Source organism: Malaclemys terrapin, chromosome 19 (assembly GCF_027887155.1).
Source record: "Malaclemys terrapin pileata isolate rMalTer1 chromosome 19, rMalTer1.hap1, whole genome shotgun sequence".
NCBI classification, from domain to species: domain Eukaryota; kingdom Metazoa; phylum Chordata; order Testudines; family Emydidae; genus Malaclemys; species Malaclemys terrapin.
Genome location: NC_071523.1, coordinates 1,780,591 through 1,806,064, shown reverse-complemented (window position 1 = coordinate 1,806,064; position 25,474 = coordinate 1,780,591). Strand labels below are relative to the sequence as shown.

The window sequence follows — 25,474 nt, the reverse complement described above, 5'->3', positions numbered from 1 at the left end:
CAGGAAGGTCCCCTGGTGTACCACTGGCTTCAGCTGGCAGGAGGAGCTGGGAACCTCACAGTGCAGGGTGAAGTCACTCAGGTGTGTCCTGGTTTGCAGGATCAGGCTCGCCCCCCGCTCAGGATGTGCCCCGCGTTCCTAGGGGCCTGACTGGGACTTCACCCAGCAGGAGTCACTCCTGATTTGCCCCGGCCGCGGCTCCTTCCCCCCTCCCCCGCCCAGCTCCCTTCCGGAGTCCGGACTCCAGGCCGGGTTTGGCCGCCAGCCGGCCGGGAGTGAGGAGCCGAGATTCGAGCGGCGCTGCTGGGACAGGGCAGAGCGCAGGGGAAGAGGGAGGCGAAGGGAAAAGTTGCCAGTGGCCGGAGCGGGCGCCCGGCGGCCCAGCCAGACAAAGGGACGGACCCTGTGCGCGGGCCGGTGCCGGGCGGGATCCCGGGAGCAGGACGCCGCGCTCCCCGACGGACTTTGATTCCTGACCCGGCTGCGCCCCGAGGCGGAACATGGGTCCCCGGCAGCGGCTCCCCGGGGCGCACTGCTCGCTGCTGCTGCTGGCTGCGCTCCTGCGGGTAAGTCCCTGGGCGGGGGACCCCCGCTAACGTCTGCGCGGAGCCTCTGCCCCGAGCCCTGCGGGAGGGCGGAGGTTGGCCCCCGGCAGCCGGCGCGCAGGTCCCCTGGCCTGGGGCCCCTCGGGCTGGAGCCTGGAGGACCGCGCTGGGGGCTGCCAGTGCTCGCTGGCTCTGTCCCCGGCGGGCTGGGAGCGGCTGAGCCGCGAGTGGGGACCGCGTGGTCCCGTGCGAGAGGGAGCGGGGGCCGCGGGGTTCAGCGGCGTGGGGCAGGGCTGGGGCCCCTGCTCGGCGGGCGCCTCCCCCAGGAGGGCTCCCGGGCGGTAGGACGTGGCCGCTCCCCTCGCTCCCTCCTTCGGCGCCAGCTCCGGGTAGGAGCCGACGGGCCCGCGCAGCAGCCAGCCCCGGTGCTCGGAGCGGGCGCGGTAAAAATAGCCGCCTTAAAATAAAGGCACTGCCCCCCCCCCGGTGCAAGACGGGAGCGGCTTCCCCAGAGGCGCTGGGCGCAGAGCCCGGGGTGCCCGGCTAGGGGGTCCCGTCCCCGGGGAGAGCCGGAGTCAGCCCAGGGTCTGTCTCCCCGGAGCTGGGGGCTCCTAGCGCAGCGGGCTGGAGGGAGCCAGGCAGGGACCCGCCGAGGGGCTGGCACGGAGAGCGCTCCGCTCTGCCAGTCCTGCTGTGGAGGGCAGGGCGCTGTTGGGCAGCTCCTGGGGGCGCCAGGGCAGGGAGCTGGAACCTTTCCCCCACCCCCGGCTGCCAAGGGGAAGGCGAAGGCCACTGCCGGGACGGCATCCCCGCAGCGTGCAGGCTGGGGGTCCCCAGGGGACGGGGCTGCCCCCTCCTGCTCACAGCTGGGAGACGATAAAATGTCCTGTACCAGCAGCAGGGAGCAGCCCCTTTCCAGGAGTCTCTGCTCAGCCCCTCCCCCCTTTCCAGCAGCCCCTGCCCAGCCAGCCTCCCCCAGGGCAGCCTGCCTCTCCCCTGGACAAGCACTGACCGCCGTGATTTAGCCCAGGTTAGGTGGGGACCTTACTGCGAGCTGCTCCCATGTTAACAGCCCCTGCAGGGCACTGCTGAGCTTGGCTCCCTCCCCCAATCAGACCAGGGAGCCTGTGCTGGGGAAGGCGCTGTCTGGCACTCCGCGCTGCCCTGCTGTGGGGTCCCTGCGCTGGCAGCGGCAAGGGGACCCAGCGTGGTCTGGGTGCTGGGCCGCTGTTTGTTGCACATGGAGCACTGGGTTTCGCTGTGTGTTTGAGGGGCAGGGAAGCCAAGTTGGGTGAAAGTTGCCCAGAGTATTTTTGGGCCCTTGGCAAGAGCCAGCTCCCCATAGTGCCCTCTACTACTCCCACTGGGCATCACTACCACTGCTGGGTATGGTGCTGTGTAGACACTGCACCCACTCAGCACCACTGATGCTGTTCAGTCCTGACCTGCTGCCTCTCAGCTATCCCAGCCTTGGCCCCCCCAGCCCTGCTGGTGCCCCTCAGTCCGCACCCACAGGCCTCAGCTATCCCAGCCCTGCCGGTGCCCCTCAGTTCCAACCCACAGGCCTCAACTATCCCAGCCCTGGGCCCCCCCAGCCCTGCTGGTGCCCCTCAGTCCGCACCCACAGGCCTCAGCTATCCCAGCCCTGGGCCCCCCCCAGCCCTGCTGGTGCCCCTCAGTCCGCACCCACAGGCCTCAGCTATCCCAGCCCTGGGCCCCCCCCCAGCCCTGCTGGTGCCCCTCAGTCCGCACCCACAGGCCTCAGCTATCCCAGCCCTGGGCCCCCCCCAGCCCTGCCGGTGCCCCTCAGTTCCAACCCACAGGCCTCAACTATCCCAGCCCTGGGCCCCCCCCAGCCCTGCTGGTGCCCCTCAGTCCGCACCCACAGGCCTCAGCTATCCCAGCCCTGGGCCCCCCCCCCCCAGCCCTGCTGGTGCCCCTCAGTCCGCACCCACAGGCCTCAGCTATCCCAGCCCTGGGCTCCACCGGAAGATCTTCAGTGCAGGAGACCTCTGGGGGCTCTGAAGGTTGTTACATAGTCTGCCCTGCCTGCTCTCCACCCACACGGCCCAGGCCTGCATGGGTAACAATGGACAGCTTTGTGTCTGAGAGTCTGCAGGCTCTGAGAAAATGCAGGCAGCTTGAGAGACTCCTGAGCCTGTTCCTGAAGGGTGATTCCGCGAGCTTGCCCATCTCAGGGGTGTGGGGCACCCCTATCCAGGGGGCCTGCCTGCTGCAGAATGGGCGAAAGCCTGTCGAACTTGGTGCTGCAGCCCTGGCCATGCACTGGACACGATACCCAGGGGTGGCCTGGCTCTTGGAGTCGTCCTGGGGGCGCTGGCAGGGGCCCAAGGGCACAGAATATAGAGCTGGAGGCAGGTGATGGTGGGCAGAGGCTGCTTGGACCAGGTGGAGCAGTGCATGCTGGGTAGCTGCACTCTTTTCGAGCCCCCTGCCCTGGGCCTGGCTGTCTGACCTGTGACCTCCCCCAGCCTGGGGCAGCGGAGCCTGGCTGCAGCTGCCTTCTCCCCAGTGGGAAGCTGCTCCCATCCGGCCCCAGATTCAGGAGCGGCTGATGACTTGCCCCATCTAGCATGCTCCATCGCAGGCTCCCACCTCCCCACATGAGACCTGGTCTCTCCCACCCCATTGCACAGATGGGGAAGGTGAGGCACAGAAGGGGGAGGGGATTTGCAAGTCAGTGGCATAGCTGGAAATAGAACCCAGGTGTCCTGCTTCCCAGGCCCTGTTTGGCTGGCCCTGTCCTTAAGCAGTAGGCCACTTACCTGTCTGTGGGCCGGACTCGGGGGTGGAAGCAGGAGCAGGGCTGGTCCGGGGCTCTGCTGGGCAGCGAGTGTGTGGGGACTCTGGGTGGTAGGGTGGAGGAATCCCTAGGGACTTGGGGAGACTGTGTGTGCTGGGACTGGAAGGGGAATGAGGAGGGGGCTTGCAGGGCGGGTGTGCGAATAGTGCACATGGCCACCGACAGCAGAGGGGCCACATTCCCCAGCAGCTGAATGGGAGAGGATCATGTGACAGGCAGATATCCTCCACCCCACCCCCACACACCTGCCCAGGCTTGTTCTCAAAGCAGAGGGTCCACGGGGTGGGATCTGCTCCTTCCTCCCTGGGAAGGGGGTGGGGAGGAGACTGGAGATGGGATGGGATGGCAGGGGGAGAGGAAGTGCGAGGAGGGGGAGGCAGGATTGTAAACATGGCTCTAAATAGAACAGGGATTGAGTGACTCCACTGTAGTATTTATACAATACAGGAATCTCTCCCCGGCACTCTTGTAGGAAGCCCAGGACGCTGGAGTCAGTCTGCTCCTGGGACCTCAGTGGGAGGGAGCCCAGGCTGTGGGATGGCTCCTGGGACCCTGATCTGGTCACAGCTTAGCAGCCAAAAGGGAGCGTGCAGACCTGCTGCCCTCGGATGGGACCAGGCAGTGCGCTTGGTCAGACAATCCCTGGGAAATGTGCTGGCTTCTTCGTGAAGCTAAAGCCCAGTCCCTGGAATCGCCTCTAACCTCCAGCCTAGGCCATTGAGGTCAGGGAGCTTCCCCCCAGAAGGAGGGCTCTGAGCTGCCTGGAGGATCCCTGACTGGAGGTTCCAGTCCTGTGCTCAGGTGCAAACCACCCCATGTTTTCTTGCCCCCCTGCGCCACCCCCTCCCTCAGGGATCTCTCCCTAGCTGGGGTTAGAGAATGTGGGCCTGGTCCTGCCACCACGGACCCCTTCTGGAGACTGGGATAGCCCCCATGCCTGTTCTCTGGAAACCCTGTGCTGGGTGGGGCTGCGAGCCAGGAGAGCTGTCAGGGAGCTGCAGGGAGCGGGGCCCTGCAGAGGTGGAAATGGCTGTCGGGGGCAGTAGAAAGACCCTGAGGCCTAATCTACACTACAGTTATTATACACTGAGTATGTCAGTGTCCACACTGCAGCCGTGCTCCCTACTACACCGACATCACACCTCCACGAGAGCAGCAGGGCTTCTGTGGGTGTCGTTAGGGCGGCGCAGTGTCGGTGTAGAGGCTGCGGGTTACTTACAGTGGTTGTCTGCTGTCATTCTTGTCAATTTCACAGCTCCACACAGAGCCATGAAATTGACAAGAAACCCCGGCTCTCCGCTCTACTCTGGGAGCACAGCAGCCTCCAAGAATCCAGGCTGCACTCAGCGGGGAGCTCCGCGCCTGGAGCTTGGGTGGCTGACGTGCTCCTCCTGGGAAGCAGGGAGCCGAGAGCCCAGGGGGCAGCTGGGTTCCTGGTGGGGAGATCAGTGTCTGGAGCCTGCCATGCTCCTGGCAGAGAGATCCGAGCTCAGGCAGCTGCCGTGCTCCCGGTGAGGGCAGCCAGGCTCCTAGCAGGCAGCCAGGCTCCTAGCAGGAAGCCAAGAGCCCGGGCTCTCAGCCCCCGACACTGCCCCTCTTCAGTCGGTGGAAGTGCTCCTGGTGCGGACGTACACTATGGACAGAAGGAGGGTAGTGTGGACATGGTCCACTGCAGTAATTGTGTAGACATGCCCTGAGTTACAGGGCCGGAGCCCTGCGGGGGAGAGCCTGGGCTAGGAGATGTGCTAAGGTCAGGCTTCCAGCTGGCCACCCCTTCCCACCACTCAGCTCCAACAGCTTTAGATGAGGTATAGTCTCTCTGGGGAAAGGAAGGCTGGGGAATCCGGGATCTTATTCCCATCAGGTGTCTCCCAAGGACACCTCCCTCCCCAGAGGTGTTGACTGCCCCCCAACACCCTGCCAGACACTGACATGCTATCCTGCCAGCGGTGGCTTAATGCAGTTCCCAAAGTGGCCAGAGGGGGAGCTATAGAGCAGTGCATGGTGCTGCCCCAAGCACCTGCCTTCTGCTACCGCGGGGGGACTGGCTCCGTGCTGGTGGCTTCAGCGCTGGGCTCTGGCTCACTTGATTTTTAACCAGGAGGTGGAAATGACCTGCAAGCAGCCACGGTGGGTGGCCAATGCCAGCTCCAGCTCTGGGTGTCATCCCATAGGCCCCCAGAGGAGTCTCAGCAAGAACCCACAGCCTGTGCTTGGGGAGCCCTGGATCCAGCTTAGTAACTGGTGCCTCTGCACTAGGTGCTGCTGGTTCTTAATGGCGGCTCGCCTTTGCTGAAAGGCGGCCAGTCCTGGCGTCACCGGCAGATGGAGCCGCCCCAAAAGGCTGGGAGCAACGGTGCCCATCAGGTGGGGGTGGAGTGGGGGAGGAGGGGCACACTGGGTGTCTCAGTTGTTTGCTAAGGGCAGAGGCAGCCGTGTGTCTGGGAGGTGCACAAACACACCTCTCTTCCGCTGGCCTCCGGGCCTCCCCCTGCCTGCTCTCCCCTCTTCCTCTGTCTTGTGTTCTCCTTTGCACCACAGACCCGGGATTCTTGGACCAAATTAAAGCTGACAGTGGCTGAGAAATATGCCTGGAACTTGGGCTGTAGGAGCCGAGATATTTTCCAAATGAGGCGGTTGTCGGAGCGCTCCCACTTGCCTTCTCCCCTCTTGTCAATTGCTGCTTTGAGGAGCCGGGGTGAGGTGGGGCCGGGGCTGAAAGTGTGTCAGAAATTCAATGGAAAAGCCAGCAGTAAAGCCCGGGGCTCTGTGAGTGCCTGCACCCTGGTTCTGGGCTCCCAGCCTGCTGGGGATGAATGGGTCAGCTGCGCTGTCCCACTGCACCGCAGGGACTTTCCCATGCAGATCTCGGGGAGAGATGGATGGGGAGCTGCAGACAGTGATGTCATGGCTGTGGGTGGGGATGTCATGCTGCTGATGTCACAATGTGAGGGTAACGTGGGGCTGCCCTGTTGGTCTGGCTGAGCGATGTAGAAGGCTCTGGCCGTGTGTATTGCGGTGCCGGCCAAGGCAGGCTCCTAGCAGCAGTGTGGAGCCCCACATGCCCGGCTCCACTCCAGCCCCCTCCCCCAGCACCCTCCTTCACTCCTGTGCTTGTCCTCTTCCACGTTAGTATTTCTGTTACGGTAGCGCCTAGGAACCCCACACAGAGCTCCAGGCCCTGTTGTGCTGGGAGCCGAGGGACTAATGGCAAAGCAGACAGCTCTCTCAGCCCCTGTGATGGGGAGGCCATTGAGGGGAATCCGTGGGCACTGGACCACCCACTGGCTCCCCTTCATGGGCACGCAGCACAGGCCACCATCTGCCCTTTTGGTATGCCTGCTCCCGCTGTGCCCATCTGCCAAGCCTCCATGTAGGCCCTGTGAGCCGCAGTCCAGCAACAGGAATGCCACACACAGCAGGGAAATCAACTGGCACACCCGTGGCATGGCCAAGTGCCGCCAGGTGATTGCTGGCATGTGGCGTGGGCAGGGTGGGGATACTCAGTGTCACCAACCCCAAGCATTCAAAATCCCGAGCCAGTTGACTAGCTTAAAAATCATAAGACTTTTTTTATTGAAGTAAATGTAGGGCTTCTCTCTCTTTGCCTTCTGAGCTTCAGTCACTCTCTGGTCATGTTTTCTCCACTAACATTTGGGCTAGAAACTTTTTTTTTTTAAAAATGAAAACAGAAATTCTCAGGTATTCACATGACTCCAGGAGCTGGGGCTTTAAGAGTAACTTGCAGTGTTGTGAGGCTCCTGCTTAAATGGCGAGAGCTGGCGATGCTGGATGCAGGGCTGGATTCCCCTCTCACTTGTGTTGGGAGTAAATCGAGAGTAACTCAGAATCTCCGTGGTGTGAGAGGAGAACTGTGCCCCTGGGAGTTCTCCCTGCGTTCTCATCTCCTGGAGAAATGAGGATGGTCTCATTGAAACAAACTGCCTGGGAAGGGGGATTCTGCTGCTGACAACCCCAACACAGGACAGCCCGCCAGGCCCCCTGTCAGGGTATAATCCTGCTTGTGGCTGCAGGCTGAAGCCAGACACCTTCAAACTAGAAATAAGAGCAAATGTTTAAGGGCGAGGGGCCTACTGGCCTGGGATGTGGGGGATTCTCCAGCACGTGGCCAGTCTTCCTCCGAGCTCTGCGCTGGCTCCACCAGGAGGTCAGGGCGGGATCACGTGGGAGGCTTCTCGAGTTGTGCTAGGCGGGAGGTCAGGCTCCATCACGCTGGTCCCTTCTGGCCTGATGGCTCGAGCTGCAGAGGTGTGGAGGAGCGAAGAGGGAACTTTGGTCAAGGGGGAATTGCGGGCAAAGCACCCGTAGCGTCTGAGCACTAACAGGTGTAAGCAAGGGGCAGGATTGGACCCTTCGTCCAGCACCGCCAGGACTCTGATGCCCCTGTTACTCGGCTGTCCACGCGGGAGCAGACAGCACAGTTATTGAATTAATGTGTCCCTGTGACTAGCTGCCAGATGCCCCTCGGGGGCCAGGCCAGGCTCTGGGCCTGGTGTAAATGCCCCAGCTCCAGTCTGACCCTATGCCAGGGTGAGCAGAGTCTGGCCCTGGCTGCACAGGGAAGAGGGAAGGTCTGATGTCTTGTGGGTGTGGGTGTGTCCTTGTGGCCAGCCTGCCTGTGTGCAGAGAGACACGTACCCCATGGGCTGTGGGTGGCAGGGCTGCAGCAGTAGAGTGGGGGGGAGGGGCTGGCTCTGACCCTGACCTTTCACTATAGCCCTGCTGCTCCCAGGCCCCCTTCTGTAGTGACCCCTCCCTGCCGGGAGACCCCCGCTCACCCTGGGCAGACCCTTGGACAGCTAATGTTTAGTTCTTTTCCCAGCTCAGGTCTTGAGCTTTTATAGGTTGCTGCGATGAAGGAGATGCCATCACAGTGCCCGGAAGCAGTGCCTGCGGGGCAGGGGGCACCCGGGGGGCCAGTGCTTGCCAGCTGGGTCCCTCTGGGGCCCCCCATGCCCATCCCTAGAAAGGCCCTGCTCCCCTATTCCTTTGGCCAGCACTGAGCCCACAGAGCGCAGTCACCTCTGTGCCTCATGGCTGTCCCTAGATTGACAGTGGGGGTCCCCTCCCTCCCAATAGGGAAGGGCCAGCGATGGCGATGGGAAGGGGCTGAGGAGAGAGTCCCTTTCACTGTGGAAACTGGGGAGGGCCAGACTCCTAAAAGAGCGGGGTGGGGGGGGAATGATGTAGGAGGGCTGGTGCTTACAGAAGATGGGGTGGCGAGCTGTGGGCTCGGAGGTTAAGCTGGGGCTCCCAGGCATGCCGCCCCTCCTTCCTTGCTGGCTGGTGTGAGGACATTCCTGTGGGCTGCAGGCGTGTGTGAAGAGTTTTTCATGTCAGCCCATGGGGCGCTGATCGCCCCTTCATCCCGCTGCCCCCGTGTAGGAAGGGGTTACGGCTCCTCCCTGGCTGGGGGGCCAGGGAAAGGTGAGGGGAGGAATGTTGGGTGAGCAGGCGAGCTGTGTCAAAGCCTGCTATTCCCCTCGCTGAACAGGGTGTGAGCGTGGTGGGGAGGGTGGATGCCAGAATTTGGAGCAGACGGCAGGGTTTCAGGGGCTTTGGCTGGGGCTGTGGCAACCCGAATGCGGGGCTCTCGGGGCTGGGGAATCCATGGCGTGGAACCTGCAGCTGGGCTGGGGGAAGGAACACGACATGCAGAAAGGCATTTGTGTGCCACCACGTCTATCCTGCCCCAGCAGCTGCCATGCTGGGCCAGCCCAAGGCAGGCAGAGAGGGAATCTGCACGGATGGGGGGGCAGGCTCGTGGGCTGCACCGAAGGGGGCCATGTCTTGCTGTGAGTTCTTGTTCTCAGCAGCACACGGAGCCGTCTGAGCCCAGTGCAGTCGCTGCGTTTACAATGTGATTGCTCCGATGTGCAGCTAGAACAGGGATGCCTGGGGAATACCAAGCTCCAGGGGTCCCGTGCTCAGGTCAGGCTGGAAGCACAGGGCCCAGTGGTAGCTCCCACCAGTGCCATGTGGCCTAGGACGCAGCCTGGGAGCTGGATCTTGGAGCATGGTTTGGAGACTCAGCTCCGCCCTTGCCAAGAGAATGCTCAGTGCTCCTGCTTTCCTCATTAACTCCCAGCCCCACAGTGCCCAGACTGGGAGCTGCAGGGGGAGCTGCTGCTGCTGTGGGGGGCTGATTCCATATCTGTTTGTGAGAATCCACCCAGCACGCCTTCTGCCACGAGAGCGGGGCACAGTGATTTTGGGTGACTAGTGATAGTCCATTTGTCCTGCTGGGGTTCTCTGAGTGCCCTCCTCTAGGGCGAAGGGCAGGGCAGGGCAATGGGAAATGCCTTTGGAGGCCCCATTGCTGTGGGTCTGATGTACTCAGTCGAGTGCTGCACCTCTGCCCTGGTGCAGACTCTGTGTAAAGGCTTGTGGGGAAACCAGGATTCTGTCTGGCTTTTCCTTTGTACACCAAAGGCAAGAGACTCTCTGGTAACAAACCAGCCGAGCCCAGTATTTGTGAGCAAACCTGGAGTACAATGGAAGTGAGACTCTCATGGGGAGAGCACAGGCCTCAGTCCCCCGGGGCTATGATAAAAGGTGCCTTAAACCAATTAACCCTGTGGCCGTCTGTATTTCAGACTGTGTGAGAGAGTCATGCACCTTCAGTAGCGCCTCCTGCTGGCCAGCTCAGGAGAGGCTATGCCAGCTGCTGCAGCCTGGTTTGGCCCGGGGAGATGGATGGTCTTGGAGGTGTTGTGTTCTTGGCTATGGAATGATCCAGGATCGCTGTGCAGACTGGAGGGGGCTTGGGAGAATTGGACTTGGCTTTAGTAATTTTGATGGGTAATATTCATGTTTGTTGTCAAACATTTTTTTCTATGTTTATTGATTTAAACTTCCACAGGTGCAGGAAGTTATGGGCGCATCAGGCAGTTGTTTACGGATAGGCCTTGAGATGCACAGAGTTAAAGCTGCTAAAATGCATCAGCATCGTCTGTGGAAACAGACAAAGTAAATAGCCTTAGACCAAACTCTAGCTCGCTGGCTGCATTCTTCTTCCTTTGCCTCTCTGTGACATTTGCGTATGATCAATGGAAATGTTTTCCCCTTCTGTGTGCGGTGAAATTAGGGTGACCAGATGTCCCGATTTTATAGGGACAGGCCCGATATTTGGGGCTTTGTCTAATATAGGCACCTATTACCTCCCACTCCCTGTCCTGATTTTTCACACTTGCTATCTAGTCACTCTAGGTGAAACTGACACCCGCCAATGGTAATCTAATCCTTCCCAGCCTGCACACGTGGGGCAGGCCGTGCGGGCAGGCTGGGTGCACCCGGGGCAGGCTGAGGGATGCGTGTGTCTAGGCATCTCTAGCTGAACTGGGAGCTCAGGGCTTGGGGGGGACTGGTGCTGTATGGAGCTCCCCAGAGCTGTCTGCTCTGCTCTGCCCTCCCCTCCCCTCCTCATCTTTCCTCTCCTTCTGCCCCTGCTTTGATGTTTCTCCTGCTGCCAAGGCAGGCAGGCAGCTGCCTCTGGCCCTTGGAGGTGGTGGTGGCTGTCTCAGCTGGCTGACACCCATGAGAGGCCCTTGGCAAAGGCTGATGAATCTAGAGTTGGTTTGTGAGAGAAGCGACAGCAGCTGTGACCTCTGGGGTGTGGTGAGTTTGTCAGGCCTGGGCTGAGCTCTGCGCACACGCTGCTCGCTGGCTCAGAACCACCAAGGCCTGGAAGCTATCTAGCGCCTGCTCCAAAGCAAACCTGGATGGACTTAGGGCTCATACCTGCCTGCCCCAGGACCCCCTCAATCAGCCAGGGGTCTCGGCCTGCCCTTCTCCTGGGATAATGCACATACCGGGTATTTCTGTGGCCTCTCGCGTCGCTCTGCTCACAGCCACTTGCTGGGTTTGCTGGGAAGAGAATCCTGGAGTCCTGGCACCCAGTCCCCTGCTCTGACCACTAGATGCCACTGCTCTCCCAGAGCTGGGAAGAGAACCCAGGAGTCCTGCCTCCCAGCTCTCTGCTCTAGCTGCCCTTGGAGGTGGGGGATGGACCCTTGCGATGGCTGTTTTGTGCCAGCTGTTGGAGTCCATGCAGGAGCCTTCTACCCTGCTGGGCTGTGTTCCTAGTCACAGAGTTAACGATAAAACCAACTCCTTCTGCTTCTTTCTCCATGGGCATTTCCTTCCAGGGAGGAGCTTTCCCCCACAGCCCCATGGCCAGCTGGTCCCTGGCATCTGATCCGGGTTCCTCTTCTCTCTCTGGCACATGGACTCCGCCAGCTCTTTGGCCAGCACCTGACCCTCTTGATCCCTGCACCCATGGCCCTTGCCCCGGGGTGGCTCTTTCCAGCACCTTTTTGGGCCGCACGGTGGGTTTAAGACCACTGAGCCATGGTCACCATGCAGCCTGTGTGCCCTCCTTCAAGCCTTCCTCACCCCTGCGTACATGGGCTGCTTGTCCTCCCTCCTCTCCCAGCATCCTTGGTGCCTCTCCAAAGGCCTCGCTGGGGCAGGGTGCCCATTGGCTTGTGGGATGTGGTTGCAAGTGTCAGAGCAGATGCGTTAGTGGGGAGGGCAGGGATGGCACTGCCCAGCTCCCCAGAGAGCGGTCGGAGACCTCTGCCAGCTTCACGCCCCCAGGCAGACTGAGCAGAGCTGGGGAAGCCTGATGCTGTTTGTGGTGCAAACTTTTGAGGCTGATGTGGGGGGCAGGGGTGGGGGGCATCTTGGCAGCCAGCAGGAATCCTGGGGCCTCCGAGTCACCTGAGCAATGTGCCTAACTCATCCAGATGAGTCGCTGCGGAGCAGCACCGGCCCCCGCCACGCCCCTGCCCCCACCTCACCTTCAGAGCCAGCAAGCTGAGTCCTGCTGGCACCATGGCATGGGTGCTGTGTCCCTGCACAGAGCTCCCCGCTGGTCCTTGGCCGGATCCAACTTACTGGGCCCCATTTCCATTGGGAGCCTGGACTGGTTTTCTAGGACTCCAGGGTTCTTTTTTAGCTTCCCCATCTCCAAGGGCAGCTAGAGTAGGGCCCAGCAGTCAGGACTCCTGGGTTCTTGTCCTGGCTCTGGGGGGCGAATGTGATTGGGGGCTAGAGCAGGGTGGTCTGGGAGTGTGATTGGGGGCTAGAGCAGGGTGGTCTGGGAGTGTGATTGGGGGCTAGAGCAGGGTGGTCTGGGAGTGTGATTGGGGGCTAGAGCAGGGTGGTCTGGGAGTGTGATTGGGGCCTAGAGCAGGGTGGTCTGGGAGTGTGATTGGGGGCTAGAGCAGGGTGGTCTGGGAGTGTGATTGGGGCCTAGAGCAGGGTGGTTTGGGAGTGTGATTGGGGGCTAGAGCAGGGTGGTTTGGGAGTGTGATTGGGGGCTAGAGCAGGGTGGTCTGGGAGTGTGATTGGGGGCTAGAGCAGGGTGGTTTGGGAGTGTGATTGGGGGCTAGAGCAGGGTGGTCTGGGAGTGTGACTGGGGGCTAGAGCAGGGTGGTCTGGGAGTGTGATTGGGGCCTAGAGCAGGGTGGTCTGGGAGTGTGATTGGGGCCTAGAGCAGGGTGGTCTGGGAGTGTGACTGGGGGCTAGAGCAGGGTGGTCTGGGAGTGTGATTGGGGCCTAGAGCAGGGTGGTCTGGGAGTGTGATTGGGGCCTAGAGCAGGGTGGTCTGGGAGTGTGACTGGGGGCTAGAGCAGGGTGGTTTGGGAGTGTGACTGGGGGCTAGAGCAGGGTGGTCTGGGAGTGTGATTGGGGCCTAGAGCAGGGTGGTCTGGGAGTGTGACTGGGGGCTAGAGCAGGGTGGTTTGGGAGTGTGACTGGGGGCTAGAGCAGGGTGGTTTGGGAGTGTGACTGGGGGCTAGAGCAGGGTGGTTTGGGAGTGTGACTGGGGGCTAGAGCAGGGTGGTTTGGGAGTGTGACTGGGGGCTAGAGCAGAGTGGTTTGGGAGTGTGACTGGGGGCTAGAGCAGAGTGGTGTGGGAGTGTGACTGGGGGCTAGAGCAGGGTGGTTTGGGAGTGTGATTGGGGCCTAGAGCAGGGTGGTTTGGGAGTGTGACTGGGGCCTAGAGCAGGGTGGTCTGGGAGTGTGACTGGGGGCTAGAGCAGGGTGGTCTGGGAGTGTGACTGGGGGCTAGAGCAGGGTGGTTTGGGAGTGTGACTGGGGGCTAGAGCAGGGTGGTCTGGGAGTGTGACTGGGGCCTAGAGCAGGGTGGTTTGGGAGTGTGACTGGGGCCTAGAGCAGGGTGGTCTGGGAGTGTGACTGGGGGCTAGAGCAGGGTGGTTTGGGAGTGTGACTGGGGGCTAGAGCAGGGTGGTCTGGGAGTGTGATTGGGGCCTAGAGCAGGGTGGTTTGGGAGTGTGATTGGGGCCTAGAGCAGGGTGGTCTGGGAGTGTGACTGGGGGCTAGAGCAGGGTGGTCTGGGAGTGTGATTGGGGCCTAGAGCAGGGTGGTTTGGGAGTGTGATTGGGGCCTAGAGCAGGGTGGTTTGGGAGTGTGATTGGGGCCTAGAGCAGGGTGGTCTGGGAGTGTGACTGGGGGCTAGAGCAGGGTGGTCTGGGAGTGTGATTGGGGCCTAGAGCAGGGTGGTTTGGGAGTGTGATTGGGGCCTAGAGCAGGGTGGTCTGGGAGTGTGACTGGGGCCTAGAGCAGGGTGGTCTGGGAGTGTGACTGGGGGCTAGAGCAGGGTGGTTTGGGAGTGTGACTGGGGCCTAGAGCAGGGTGGTTTGGGAGTGTGATTGGGGCCTAGAGCAGGGTGGTCTGGGAGTGTGACTGGGGCCTAGAGCAGGGTGGTCTGGGAGTGTGATTGGGGGCTAGAGCAGAGTGGTCTGGGAGTGTGATTGGGGGCTAGAGCAGGGTGGTTTGGGAGTGTGACTGGGGCTAGAGCAGGGTGGTCTGGGAGTGTGACTGGGGCTAGAGCAGGGTGGTCTGGGAGTGTGATTGGGGCCTAGAGCAGGGTGGTCTGGGAGTGTGACTGGGGGCTAGAGCAGGGTGGTTTGGGAGTGTGATTGGGGCCTAGAGCAGAGTGGTCTGGGAGTGTGACTGGGGCCTAGAGCAGGGTGGTTTGGGAGTGTGATTGGGGCCTAGAGCAGGGTGGTTTGGGAGTGTGATTGGGGCCTAGAGCAGGGTGGTTTGGGAGTGTGATTGGGGCCTAGAGCAGGGTGGTTTGGGAGTGTGACTGGGGCCTAGAGCAGGGTGGTTTGGGAGTGTGATTGGGGGCTAGAGCAGGGTGGTCTGGGAGTGTGATTGGGGCCTAGAGCAGGGTGGTCTGGGAGTGTGATTGGGGGCTAGAGCAGAGTGGTCTGGGAGTGTGATTGGGGCCTAGAGCAGAGTGGTTTGGGAGTGTGACTGGGGGCTAGAGCAGGGTGGTTTGGGAGTGTGACTGGGGCCTAGAGCAGGGTGGTCTGGGAGTGTGATTGGGGGCTAGAGCAGGGTGGTCTGGGAGTGTGATTGGGGGCTAGAGCAGGGTGGTCTGGGAGTGTGACTGGGGGCTAGAGCAGGGTGGTTTGGGAGTGTGACTGGGGGCTAGAGCAGAGTGGTTTGGGAGTGTGACTGGGGGCTAGAGCAGGGTGGTCTGGGAGTGTGACTGGGGCCTAGAGCAGGGTGGTCTGGGAGTGTGACTGGGGGCTAGAGCAGGGTGGTTTGGGAGTGTGACTGGGGGCTAGAGCAGGGTGGTTTGGGAGTGTGATTGGGGCCTAGAGCAGGGTGGTTTGGGAGTGTGACTGGGGGCTAGAGCAGAGTGGTTTGGGAGTGTGATTGGGGGCTAGAGCAGGGTGGTCTGGGAGTGTGACTGGGGGCTAGAGCAGGGTGGTTTGGGAGTGTGATTGGGGCCTAGAGCAGGGTGGTTTGGGAGTGTGATTGGGGCCTAGAGCAGGGTGGTTTGGGAGTGTGATTGGGGCCTAGAGCAGGGTGGTTTGGGAGTGTGAGTGGGGCCTAGAGCAGGGTGGTTTGGGAGTGTGACTGGGGGCTAGAGCAGGGTGGTCTGGGAGTGTGATTGGGGCCTAGAGCAGGGTGGTTTGGGAGTGTGATTGGGGGCTAGAGCAGGGTGGTTTGGGAGTGTGACTGGGGGCTAGAGCAGGGTGGTTTGGGAGTGTGATTGGGGCCTAGAGCAGGGTGGTTTGGGAGTGTGACTGGGGGCTAGAGCAGGGTGGTTTGGGAGTGTGACTGGGGGCTAGAGCAGAGTGGTTTGGGAGTGTGACTGGGGGCTAGAGCAGAGTGGTGTGGGAGTGTGACTGGGGGCTAGAGCAGGGTGGTTTGGGAGTGTGATTGGGGCCTAGAGCAGAGTGGTTTGGGAGTGTGACTGGGGGCTAGAGCAGGGTGGTTTGGGAGTGTGACTGGGGCCTAGAGCAGGGTGGTCTGGGAGTGTGACTGGGGGCTAGAGCAGGGTGGTCTGGGAGTGTGACTGGGGCCTAGAGCAGGGTGGTCTGGGAGTCAGGACTTGAGTTCTCTTCCCACCCTGGAATGTTTAAATTCAAAGGGTCCGATCCTGCTTCTGCTGAACTCAATGGGGTTTTTGCCACTGACTGCAGGGTGAGCAGGCGCAGGCCCCCCTCAGGCCGCTCCAGCATACGGTGTGAGCCCCTCGCCTGACGGACGCCCAGGCGCTGGACTGTTTATTTTGGTAATGCTAGGGGCTTTCCCCCCTTCTTTCTCCGCGGCGGCTGCTATTTTGAGTGAATGCAGAGAAGGAGCTGTGGATAAATTAGGTAAGGTTGATCTGGGAGGAATGTGCTAAGCATGGGGCCGAAGCCTGAGGCAGAGAATAGCCTCGTGGGCAGCTGAGACGGAGCCACGCTGTGGCAGGGCGAAGGGAGTGCACCGGAGCTGGGGGAGCTAGCAGGGCGCTAGGGGCGATTGCTTTGGCCTTGGGGCAGGGCTTGGCCTGCTCTCTGCGCCTGACTGCTGTTCTGGGGGCCCTGGGCTGAGTGCTCTGAGCTGCTGTGGGTCCAGGGCGGGGGCTGAATTCTGCTCATGCAGGGCTGTTGGGGCTGGTTCTCGGTGCTGCCCTGTGGAGATCTGGATTGAGGCCCAGCCGCTGGGAGAGCTGGTTGTTTAAGGTCCACGGGGGTGTGTGTGCGGGGGGTGCTCCATGGCGCCCTCCCCAGCTGGAAGAGGCCCATTGCCAAGGGGCCCTGTCTGGGTAGCTTTTCATAGCATTTCTGCTGCATGGTGGCGGACCCTTACTGGCCCCCTGCTGCCAAAGAGACTTTGCAGGGCAGAGACCGGCTCGGGGGAGTGACTGGGATGTGAGGGCACCACGTGCCCTGTGTATGGCCCAAGGCGAGATGCCATGAGGTTCCCTGAAGCTAGACGGGGCGGGGCCTGGCCTGATCCTGGTGGAGAGGGGCGGGGCGGGGAGTGAAAGTGGCATGTTGGCCTGTCAGCCATCCACTTGCTGAGCTGTCAGTGGGGCAGGGCTGGTGTATGACCGGTGGCAAGGGGCCCTTCCATGCCTGTTTCACACGGGTTGGTGCATCGTATGGACAGCCTGGTGTGCAGGTTCCAGCCCGAGTTAGTTCCACTGTGTGTGTGAGTCCCGCGTTGCACCTGCCTTGGACCCAGCCCTGGACTGGCATCAAGACTCTGACTCATGCCTCTAGGGAAACGGCCAGCCCAGCTGGACAGCGCTTTCCAGTTCCCAGAGTTTTTTGCCTTTCCCCCCATTGTTTCACTGTCACTAAGGAGATTTGATAACACAATCCTGCCCCTTTGCTGGCATCTGCTGTCCAGGGGTCTCCAAGCACTACACAGACGGGAGTGACTCACTCCCCCCAGAGGGGTTGATGGGGAACTGTCACCCCCGTTTTACACCTGGGGAAGCTGAGGCCCAGGGTTGCACAGCAGGTCGGATGCAGATCTGGGACGAGGACCCAGGAGTCCTGATTCCCAGCCTTGTGCCTTCACCATGACCTCATGCTGAAAAGCCCTTCTCCCTAAACCTCTACCTCCTCCCCCCCCCCCCCCCCCGGACACCAGCTGGACCCGGAGACTAGTCCTGTATAAAGGAGAACTGGCTGGGCCAGGCTCCCGGGCAGTGAAGCCCCTTGTGCAGGTAGGCTGAGAGAAGCGGCTGGGCGCGGCCCTGCTCCCTAGTGCCCTGTGAGGACTGAGCAAAGTCAAGGGAGCCGTTGGGAGATCGGACAGTTATAAAGGTCGTGCACTGCAAATGTGGCAGTGGGGGCCAGGGGTGGGAAGAGCCGGGCATGTGATACCGCTGGGTCTTGCCAAAGTGCCAGCATGCTATCACTATTGGCCTGGCCTCTCGGTGCTGTACGGAGATGAGGCCAAAGGCCCCTGCCCTGCTGCTGTGAAATGCTGTTCTGATATTGCCGGGGCTGAACAAACACTGCAAAGCCTCATTTCAGCAAAGCAGCGAAGCGTGTGCATCCGGCCATCCCTCTTCAGCAAAGCACCGAAGCACACACAGCACCTAAAGCGCATGCGTCGGTGCTGCTCAGAAGAGTGGCGGACTGCTGCTCCAGGCCTGGCAGTGCTGCTAGTGGCAGAACAGATAGTGCGGCCACTAGCCTTCAGCTGCAGGGGGTCCGTGGGGAGCTTGTGGGATGAGCTGTTGGCGGTGTTAGGAGAGAGCCAGAGACAGGCAAAGGTTCAGAGCATGTTTGGAGACTCCTACTTGATGCCATTGCTAAGTCTGAGCTAAGACCTAGTGTTGCCGAGCGGGCTGCGCTGATCAGAAATGATACAGCAGCCATATCCGTCCCCACACAGCCACGCGAAAGGCTGCAGAATCGAGTTAAAAGCGCCAGGACTAAGCTTGTCTATGCAACCCTAATTTGGTCCCCTTGTACGTATGTCTTCTGGTATCGTGTTTTAATGCCGTGAACATGCTGTGTTCTCCACAGCGCCCCCCTCGCCCAGTGCACAGGACACACGCCGCTCTCTGAACGAGCAGCTAGGCAATATTTCCTTTTATCTTCATTGCTCCGGGTCTGGCCCCAGGCCTCATTTACTGCACACTGCTCAACCCCTGCTCTGAAGACCAAATTTTATTTCCTCCTGGGCTTTTCTGTGGCTCTCATTGCAGTATTTATTCTCCAAGTGCTTCCCAAGCAGTAAGGAACGGATGTCAATGAAATTATTTCCCCAGCCCCTGGGGGTGGGGGGGTGTTATGATCCCTGTTTTGCAGACAAGGAGCAGAGGCACAGAGAGATTGAGGTCAAAAGCAGGGGTGCTACAGATCACTGCACAGCTGTGGTTCATCCCCAGGGCAGGTCTCGGTGCACTGACTGAGGCAGGGGTGTGTGTGTGATCATGTTACCAGGGGGGCAAAGGGCAGAGGCAGCCTTCATTCCAGCGTTTTCTGACTTTGGGCTGCTTGGCTTTGCAGCCTTAATACCCTTGTCACATGGTCAGTTTGGCTGTGACCAGTAGAATAATGGTTTGCAGGTGGAATTTGATGAACGTTTGAGGAGCACATAGAAGACTTGGGCAAAACACTAGCTGATAAAGCAAGGCCTGGCTTTCCCTGGGGTAGACATTCATCTGGAGTACTGGGTCCAGTTTTGGGCCCCACACTACTTACTGGTTTGAACTAGAGTAAACGATGGATTCTCTGTCTTGCTCAGCCAGAGGTTAGGGGCCCATTCCAGGAGTGGGTGCGTGAGGGTCTGTGGCCTCTGATGTGCAGGAGGTCAGACTAGATGATCACGATGGTCCCTTCTGGCCTTAAAGTCTATGATGCCAGAGTGAGTCTGACTTCCACTGGCTGTCCCTGGGCTGGGCTGGCTCAGCTGCACTGCCAGGGCAAAGAGCAGGGAATGCTTGTATTGAAACCCTCCAGCCAGCTGCCAAGACACCGGGGCATGCCCCGAGGAGCAGATCTGCTGGGGGAGATATGGCCAGCTCTGCACTCTCATATAGACACCATCTGGCCTGAGCAGGATGCATGTATGTGGCGGCAGCAGCTGTGCGGGGCAGGGGTGTTGGGGGGAAAAAGGATGAGCTGCCCCCCACTGAACATCTGAGTTTAAGTTCCACCCTCCTCCCGCCCCAGAGTAAGTTACGTGTTCCCCTGATTCAGCCACTTCTCCGAGCAGCGCCTGTCACCAGGGGTGGGTATACCTGGGCGCTGGCAGCCCCATCGCTGTGCCCAGGGCACTTGTGGAAGAGAAGGTGCCACTCCCCAGCACACACACTCTACAGCATGCAGCAGCAGAACCGCTTAGCACTGGCTGCAGCTCAGGGAAGGTCCCCATTGTGTCCCTGCTAGTCCTGTCTGGGTGCCATTCTCTGGGTTCTGCCTGGGCTACCTCTGCCCAGCACCAGTCCCACCCCATGGCATTGGCCAGGCCTCTTCTCGCTTCCCTCGTTTGCCCCTGAAAGGGAGATTAGGGTTTGTTGTGACTGGGGTCAGTGGGCACTTTGCCCATTCCCTGAGTGCTGGTATCTAGGTGCCAAGTATTTGCTGTCTGCACTTGGCTAAGCCCTGGGCCTTGGCCCCAGGCCCAAGAGAACAGGCCATGTCTGGCATCCTCTGATAGCAGAGGAGATGCTATCTCACCTTTGCCAGTGCACCACCTGAGCGCTTGAGCCTGATCCTGCCAAATGCTGAGTGCCTTCCTCTGGGTGCTCAGCCCCCTGAACTCCTGGCTGTCCCAGCAGCAGTAGGGCAGGCTGACTGGCTTTGCTGGTCTCCGCTGCACAGTATATCGTTGCGTGTTGATGGCCATTCCCACCAGTGCTGCCAAGCTACTGTAGGAAACAGGGAAGGAAACACCTTTAATGCTGCTGAAATCCGCTGGCCTTGGAGGACAATGAGTGAGAGGTTGCTAGGGCTCGGAGTTGGGAGTGGAGATGCTATTAATAAAGTCACGGGTCTATTTCTGGCTGAGCCAGGCTGGTAGGCCACTAATTTTGTTCTTGTCTATTGAGTGTGTTTGGAACGTCAGCATAGACTAGTCAGTGCATGAGCCAGAGAGGTGCTCTACCCCCAGGCCCCCAAAGGTATTTAGGCACTAAATCCCATTGAAATCCATGAGAGCGAGGTGCCGAAATACACAAAACAGCTAAAGGAAGGCGCATTGCCCATTATATAGATGGGGAACTGAGACTCAGAGAAATCAGAGCCAGGAACCAAACCCTGCTGTCCCAAGCCCAGCCTAGTCACAGGGCCATCCGTCGTCACTCAGCAGAGCCTGTAATAAACAGATGTATTGAAGAAAAGGCCATTTCTCTCCTGAATCCTGCCAACCTCTGAGCACCACCCTTCATGTTCCCAGGTCGGTGGGATTCCAGACCCAGGTTGCTGAGAGTGTTTGTAAATGGACAGATTTTCAAAAGAGACGGGCACCCGCCCTGTGCTGAAAATCTAGCCACGGGTTCTGGTGCTTAACTGGGAGCCGTGCTCCAGGGCAACCTGGGCTGTTTTCTCCATTTCGTTAACAGCTATTGAAAAATCATTGGCCTGTGAAGGTTGACAGGTCACTGTGAATCCTAGTGCAATTCCACGTCAAACACCATCCCCGGCTGGGTGGGAAGATCTCTCGCTGTGTAACCTGCCCGTAGAATGTGCATGGGGAGGGAACATTAGAGCTGTCTTTTGACCAAATGAGAAACGATGATCGCCTCCTAAGGTGAGCTTGCAAATGTAAGAGGTGGTTGTAACTCTCCTGGCTCTGTTATTATGTCAGCTCGAAGGAGCTAGAATTCCTTTGAATTCCCTCATAACTACCTCAGATATCTTCCTTTCTGGGGTGAAATTTTGCCCTAGCTGGGCCCATCCAAAGGTGAACTTCTTCAGAAAGTTTGGAGAAAATCCACCCAGTCAATTACCAGTCCCACAAGTGCATGTGCCCCTTTAACAAGGCTTGTGCTGGGTTAGCAGCTCGGCTTATGTGCATCAGGCCTCTGCAAGGAGGTGAGGCTTTGATGGGGTGGAAGGGACTGGGCTGGCAAATGAAAAAAGAGCCCAAACTGGATGGAATACTGCACCTGGGTACTTTGTCACTTGTATTTTCAATTGCTGGCAGCTTTATTTCCATTTGTAGCAGCAGATTTCTCTGGTAAAATCTGTAGGGAGTTTAATGAACTAACCCACTGTTCAGTCACTAAAAAGAGAAGCTCCTTTTAACAATGAAAACAGGCCGTGGTTTCCTGCTTGTGTAACGCAGGGACAGACCTTGGCTTGGATGGCGATTCCCAGACTTTGGGGGGATTAAGGTGCATGATGTCATGTCAGTAGGACTTGGAGGAGTCCCTAAGGCCAGGGACTGCAGAGATATGTGATGGGAGACAGTCCCTGCCCCAAAGAGCTCCCAGTCTCAATAGAAAGGCAAGGCCAAGGTGTGGAAGAGAAATATGGGGAAATGCTGCTGGGCGTGGGAGTCTGAGAGGGGAAGTGAGTGGCCGCGCTGGAGGAGAATCCAGGTGTCCTCCTCCCAGTCTGGTGCCATGTCTTCTGGGCCACACTAGGCAGCGAGCCCTGTCCCATGCCTTCAGGAGGTGATCTCAGCAGCAGCTGGGTCAGGTCCCTGGGCTGCAGCTGTGGAACTGGTGGGGCAGTCCGGCTCTCCTGGGCGGCTTTGAGGCTCCTGCGGTGCTGCCAGGGCAGCGCCAGGCTGGGTGCGGACGGGATGTTCCCTGGGCAAGGGCGCGAGATTCCGAGGTGGAGCTAAAGAACTGTGCTGTTTCCGGTAACCTGAGTCCGAACAAGGCAACTTTTTCCCTTGAGGCTCCTTCCCTCTGCTCTCCCGGCTCTGCCCTGGCAGCCCCCCTCCCTCCGACTGCCCCATGACAGGTGCGTGAGTGATCACTGGAGCAGGCAGCTCTGATTCCCAGAGCTCCTTCCTTCCCTGCCCAGGATCTGGGCTGCAGAGGGCGGGCGGGCTGAGTCCCTGTAGCACCCTGCTTGCTAGTGCTCCAGCCAGGGCCTGATCCTGGGGGGAGCCAAACCCCACAAACTCCCATTGGCTTGAGTGGAAGCAGGCCCAGACCCGGTAACTTCAGCAGCAGGGACTGAGCCCCGTGCAGGGTCAGGCCTGATCACAGCCGGCGGGACTACTCCGAGAGATCCTGCTGCCTGGTCACCTTCTCTCTGCCACTTGGCATGCCAGCCGCCCAGCGTGTGGGGCAGGCGGGGGGCAGGGTATTTGCACTACAGCCCAGGCCTGCGCAGCACTAGGGGGTTAGCAGCCAGCAGCGCTTGGGGAGAATGAGCCCACGGCTCAGGATGAAAGGGGCATGGTGATAAGGGTGCAACCAAGCCCAGCCTGCTCTTCACCTGGGGCTGGTCTACACTGGGGGCGGGGTGGGGGGAATCGATCTAAGATACGCAACTTCAGCTACGTGAATAGCGTAGCTGAAGTCGAAGTATCTTAGATCGATTTACCTGGGGTCCTCACGGTGCGGGATTGACGGCTGCGGCTCCCCTGTCGACTCCGCTACTGCCGCTCGCTCCGGTGGAGTTCCGGCATCGACGGGGAGCGCGTTCGGGGATCGATATATCGCGATTGTGACGTTATTGATATAATCTGGGACCATATAGATCATTGTTGCAACCAAGGTCCTGTAGTGGCACCAAATCTTGTATAAAGGGGGTCAAATGGGGTGTCTAAGACAAGGTTATGGTTTACTGGTTATGATTATGCTGTCTGTATGTGTGTATCAGTTTTGTAGTTGAAGTTATGAATATTGGCTCTATATTGTCTGTATTGCAAACTTATGCTATGCTTCTGGGTGACATCCCAGACAAGCTGGTGTTAGCTCTGCCTAGCCTGCTTGATGGCCCATTAAGGACCATCAGCTATACAATGGACCCATTGAGAGAAGGCAAATATGCCTTGAGACTCAGCAAAGTATGCAGAGACTGGCCCATGTGACTCCAGACTCCATTTTGCTGTAATTTTCCACAGTAAGGACAAAGGGGTGTTCTTAACACCTGGAAAAGACTATATGCCTCATCTCCATTTTGTCTTCAATCCTGCTTCTTACCTCTGGAGGGACTTTGCTACAACTGAAGCTCTGAACAAAGGACTGAGGACCCATCCCAGGTGGGGATGTATTCCAGAGACTTAATTTGAACCTGCAGTTTATTCTATCAATGCTACAAGCCTGAGCCAAGAACTTTGCCATTTCTGTATGTAATTGATTCCATTTAACCAATTCTAACTCTCATCTCTATCTTTTTCCTTCTATGAATAAACCTTTAGATTTTAGATTCTAAAGGATTGGCAACAGCGTGATTTGTGGGTAAGATCTGATTTGTATATTGACCTGGGTCTGGGGCTTGGTCCTTTGGGATCGAGAAAACCTTTTTTCTTTTACTGGGATATTGGTTTTCATAACCATTTATCCCCATAACGAGTGGCCCTGGTGGTGATACTGGGAAACTGGAGTGTCTAAGGGAATTGCTTTTGTAACTTGTGGTTAGCCAGTCGGGTAAGACCAGAGTCCTCTTGGTATGGCTAGTTTGGTTTGCCTTAGAGGTGGAAAACCCCCAGCCATGGGCTGTAACTACCCTGTTTAAGCAATTTGTCCTGAATTGGCACTCTGTTGGGTCCTGCCAGTACCGCATCGTCACAGCGATATATTGATCCCGATAAATCGATCCCGTATCAGCGGGTAGTCTGGACGTACCCTTAGGAGCAAACAGCTTTTGGGACCAGCCAGAGGTGCTGATCCTAGGGGTCAGTGCTGCTGAGTGCGATCCCGGAGACCTCAGCTATGGGTCTGGGAGGGGCACTGCTGGGGTGGGCTGTGAGGGGATGTGGCTGCTGCTGGGTAGAGGGGTCCGTGAGGGGTGCTGCTGCGTGGTGGGGGGCTGTGAGGGGACCCTGCTGCTGCTATGGGGGGGGGGGAATGGTGAGAGGGCACTGCTGGGTTGGAGGGGCCATGGAGGTGCTGCTGGGTTGAGAGGGCTGTGAGGGGTGCTGCTGCTGTAAAAGGGACCTTTGGGCTCCTGATTTTTATCCCTTCGCTGTCTCAGTCACCGGCTCTCCCCCTCGAGCCAGGATTTCCGTGTGTTCCTGGCCAGCTCCCCTCCACCCGCTCCCTGGCTTCAGGCCTGGCTGTGAGGCCTCGCTGTGGCTAGCCCTGCACAGGGTGGGACCCAGGCCTCTGACGTCTCTGGGTTAGGCTCAGGCGGGACATCTGCAGCGTGGCACCGGGGGAGGGGTGAATAATTCCTTCCCACACACTGGATCCCCCACCTCCCCTCTGCCGAGAGCCCCAGATCCCTGGCTCACAGACAGCCCGTGTCTGAGGCCGGCTCCTCTTGCCTGGGGGGACTGGAGCAGAGAGGCCCATGGGCCTGCTCCAATGGGGCAGCTGCTCGATGCTTTCTCATAGCCAGTTTGGGGGTCCATCCCTGGGCCCTTATCAGCCTCAGCCCTTCCCCTACTCACGGCACCCCTGGCCAGGGAAATGGGCAGGCCAGTTTGGGGGGTGGTGGCTCTGCAAGGGCCTCTCCCTGCAGCTGGGCAAGACGGAGTTAAATCCCCCTAAGCTGCCCCAGACTTCACCCCCCACCCCGCCTGTAGCTTCCCCATACCCAGTGCCCAGGAGCAGTTTCCCCTGCTGTGGTTTCAGCCCATCGCTTCTCCTGATGAGGGAGGTTAACTGACCCCGGGGCTGTTTATAATCTGGCCCTGCTGTGGGCTTGGTTCGGGGCCAGGGGGGAGGGCTAGCTCAGTGGTTTGAGCATTGGCCTCCTAAACCCAGGGTTGTGAGTTCAATCCTTGAGGGGGCCACTTAGGGATCTGGGGCAAAATCAGTACTTGGTCCTGCTAGTGAAGGCAGGGGGCTGGACTTGATGACTTTTCGAGGTCCCTTCCAGTTCTAGGAGATAGGTATATCTCCATTAATTTATTTAGAGCCAACAGGCTGAGAGGGGTCGACTGTGTCCCAGCTTAGAGGAGAGACTTCTAATGTGACCCTCTGTGCTGCTGGAATTTACTCAGTCGGGAGTGCTCTCCCTGGCAGTCAGTGCTGACCCAAATAGCCCTGCGTAGCACTAGGGGGCGCTGCGATGCAGGGAGCAGCGTGGGGGGCTCTGCAGGGGGCGCTCTCCCCGGCAGTCAGTGCTGACCCCAATAGCCCTGCGCAGCACTAGGGGGCGCTGTGATGCAGGGAGCAGCGTGGGGGGCTCTGCAGGGGGCGCTCTCCCCTGCAGTCAGTGCTGACCCCAAT

At 59.4% G+C, this 25,474-nt stretch overlaps 1 protein-coding gene across 6 annotated transcripts in view; it reads left to right on the top strand.

Annotated features, from left to right (window-relative positions):
* The first annotated feature begins 264 nt into the window (after positions 1–264).
* HSPG2 (heparan sulfate proteoglycan 2) overlaps positions 265–25,474 on the top strand; it is a 182,875-nt gene continuing 157,665 nt past the window's right edge. For 3 of the 6 annotated variants that reach the window (XM_054009502.1, XM_054009501.1, XM_054009500.1), the window contains exon 1: positions 265–566. In XM_054009502.1, coding sequence (XP_053865477.1) covers positions 501–566 — 66 coding nt within the window. In that variant the 5' untranslated portion in view covers positions 265–500. The remainder of the gene's footprint in view (positions 567–25,474) is intronic. The other 3 variants (XM_054009503.1, XM_054009506.1, XM_054009504.1) reach the window with 1 other exon arrangement.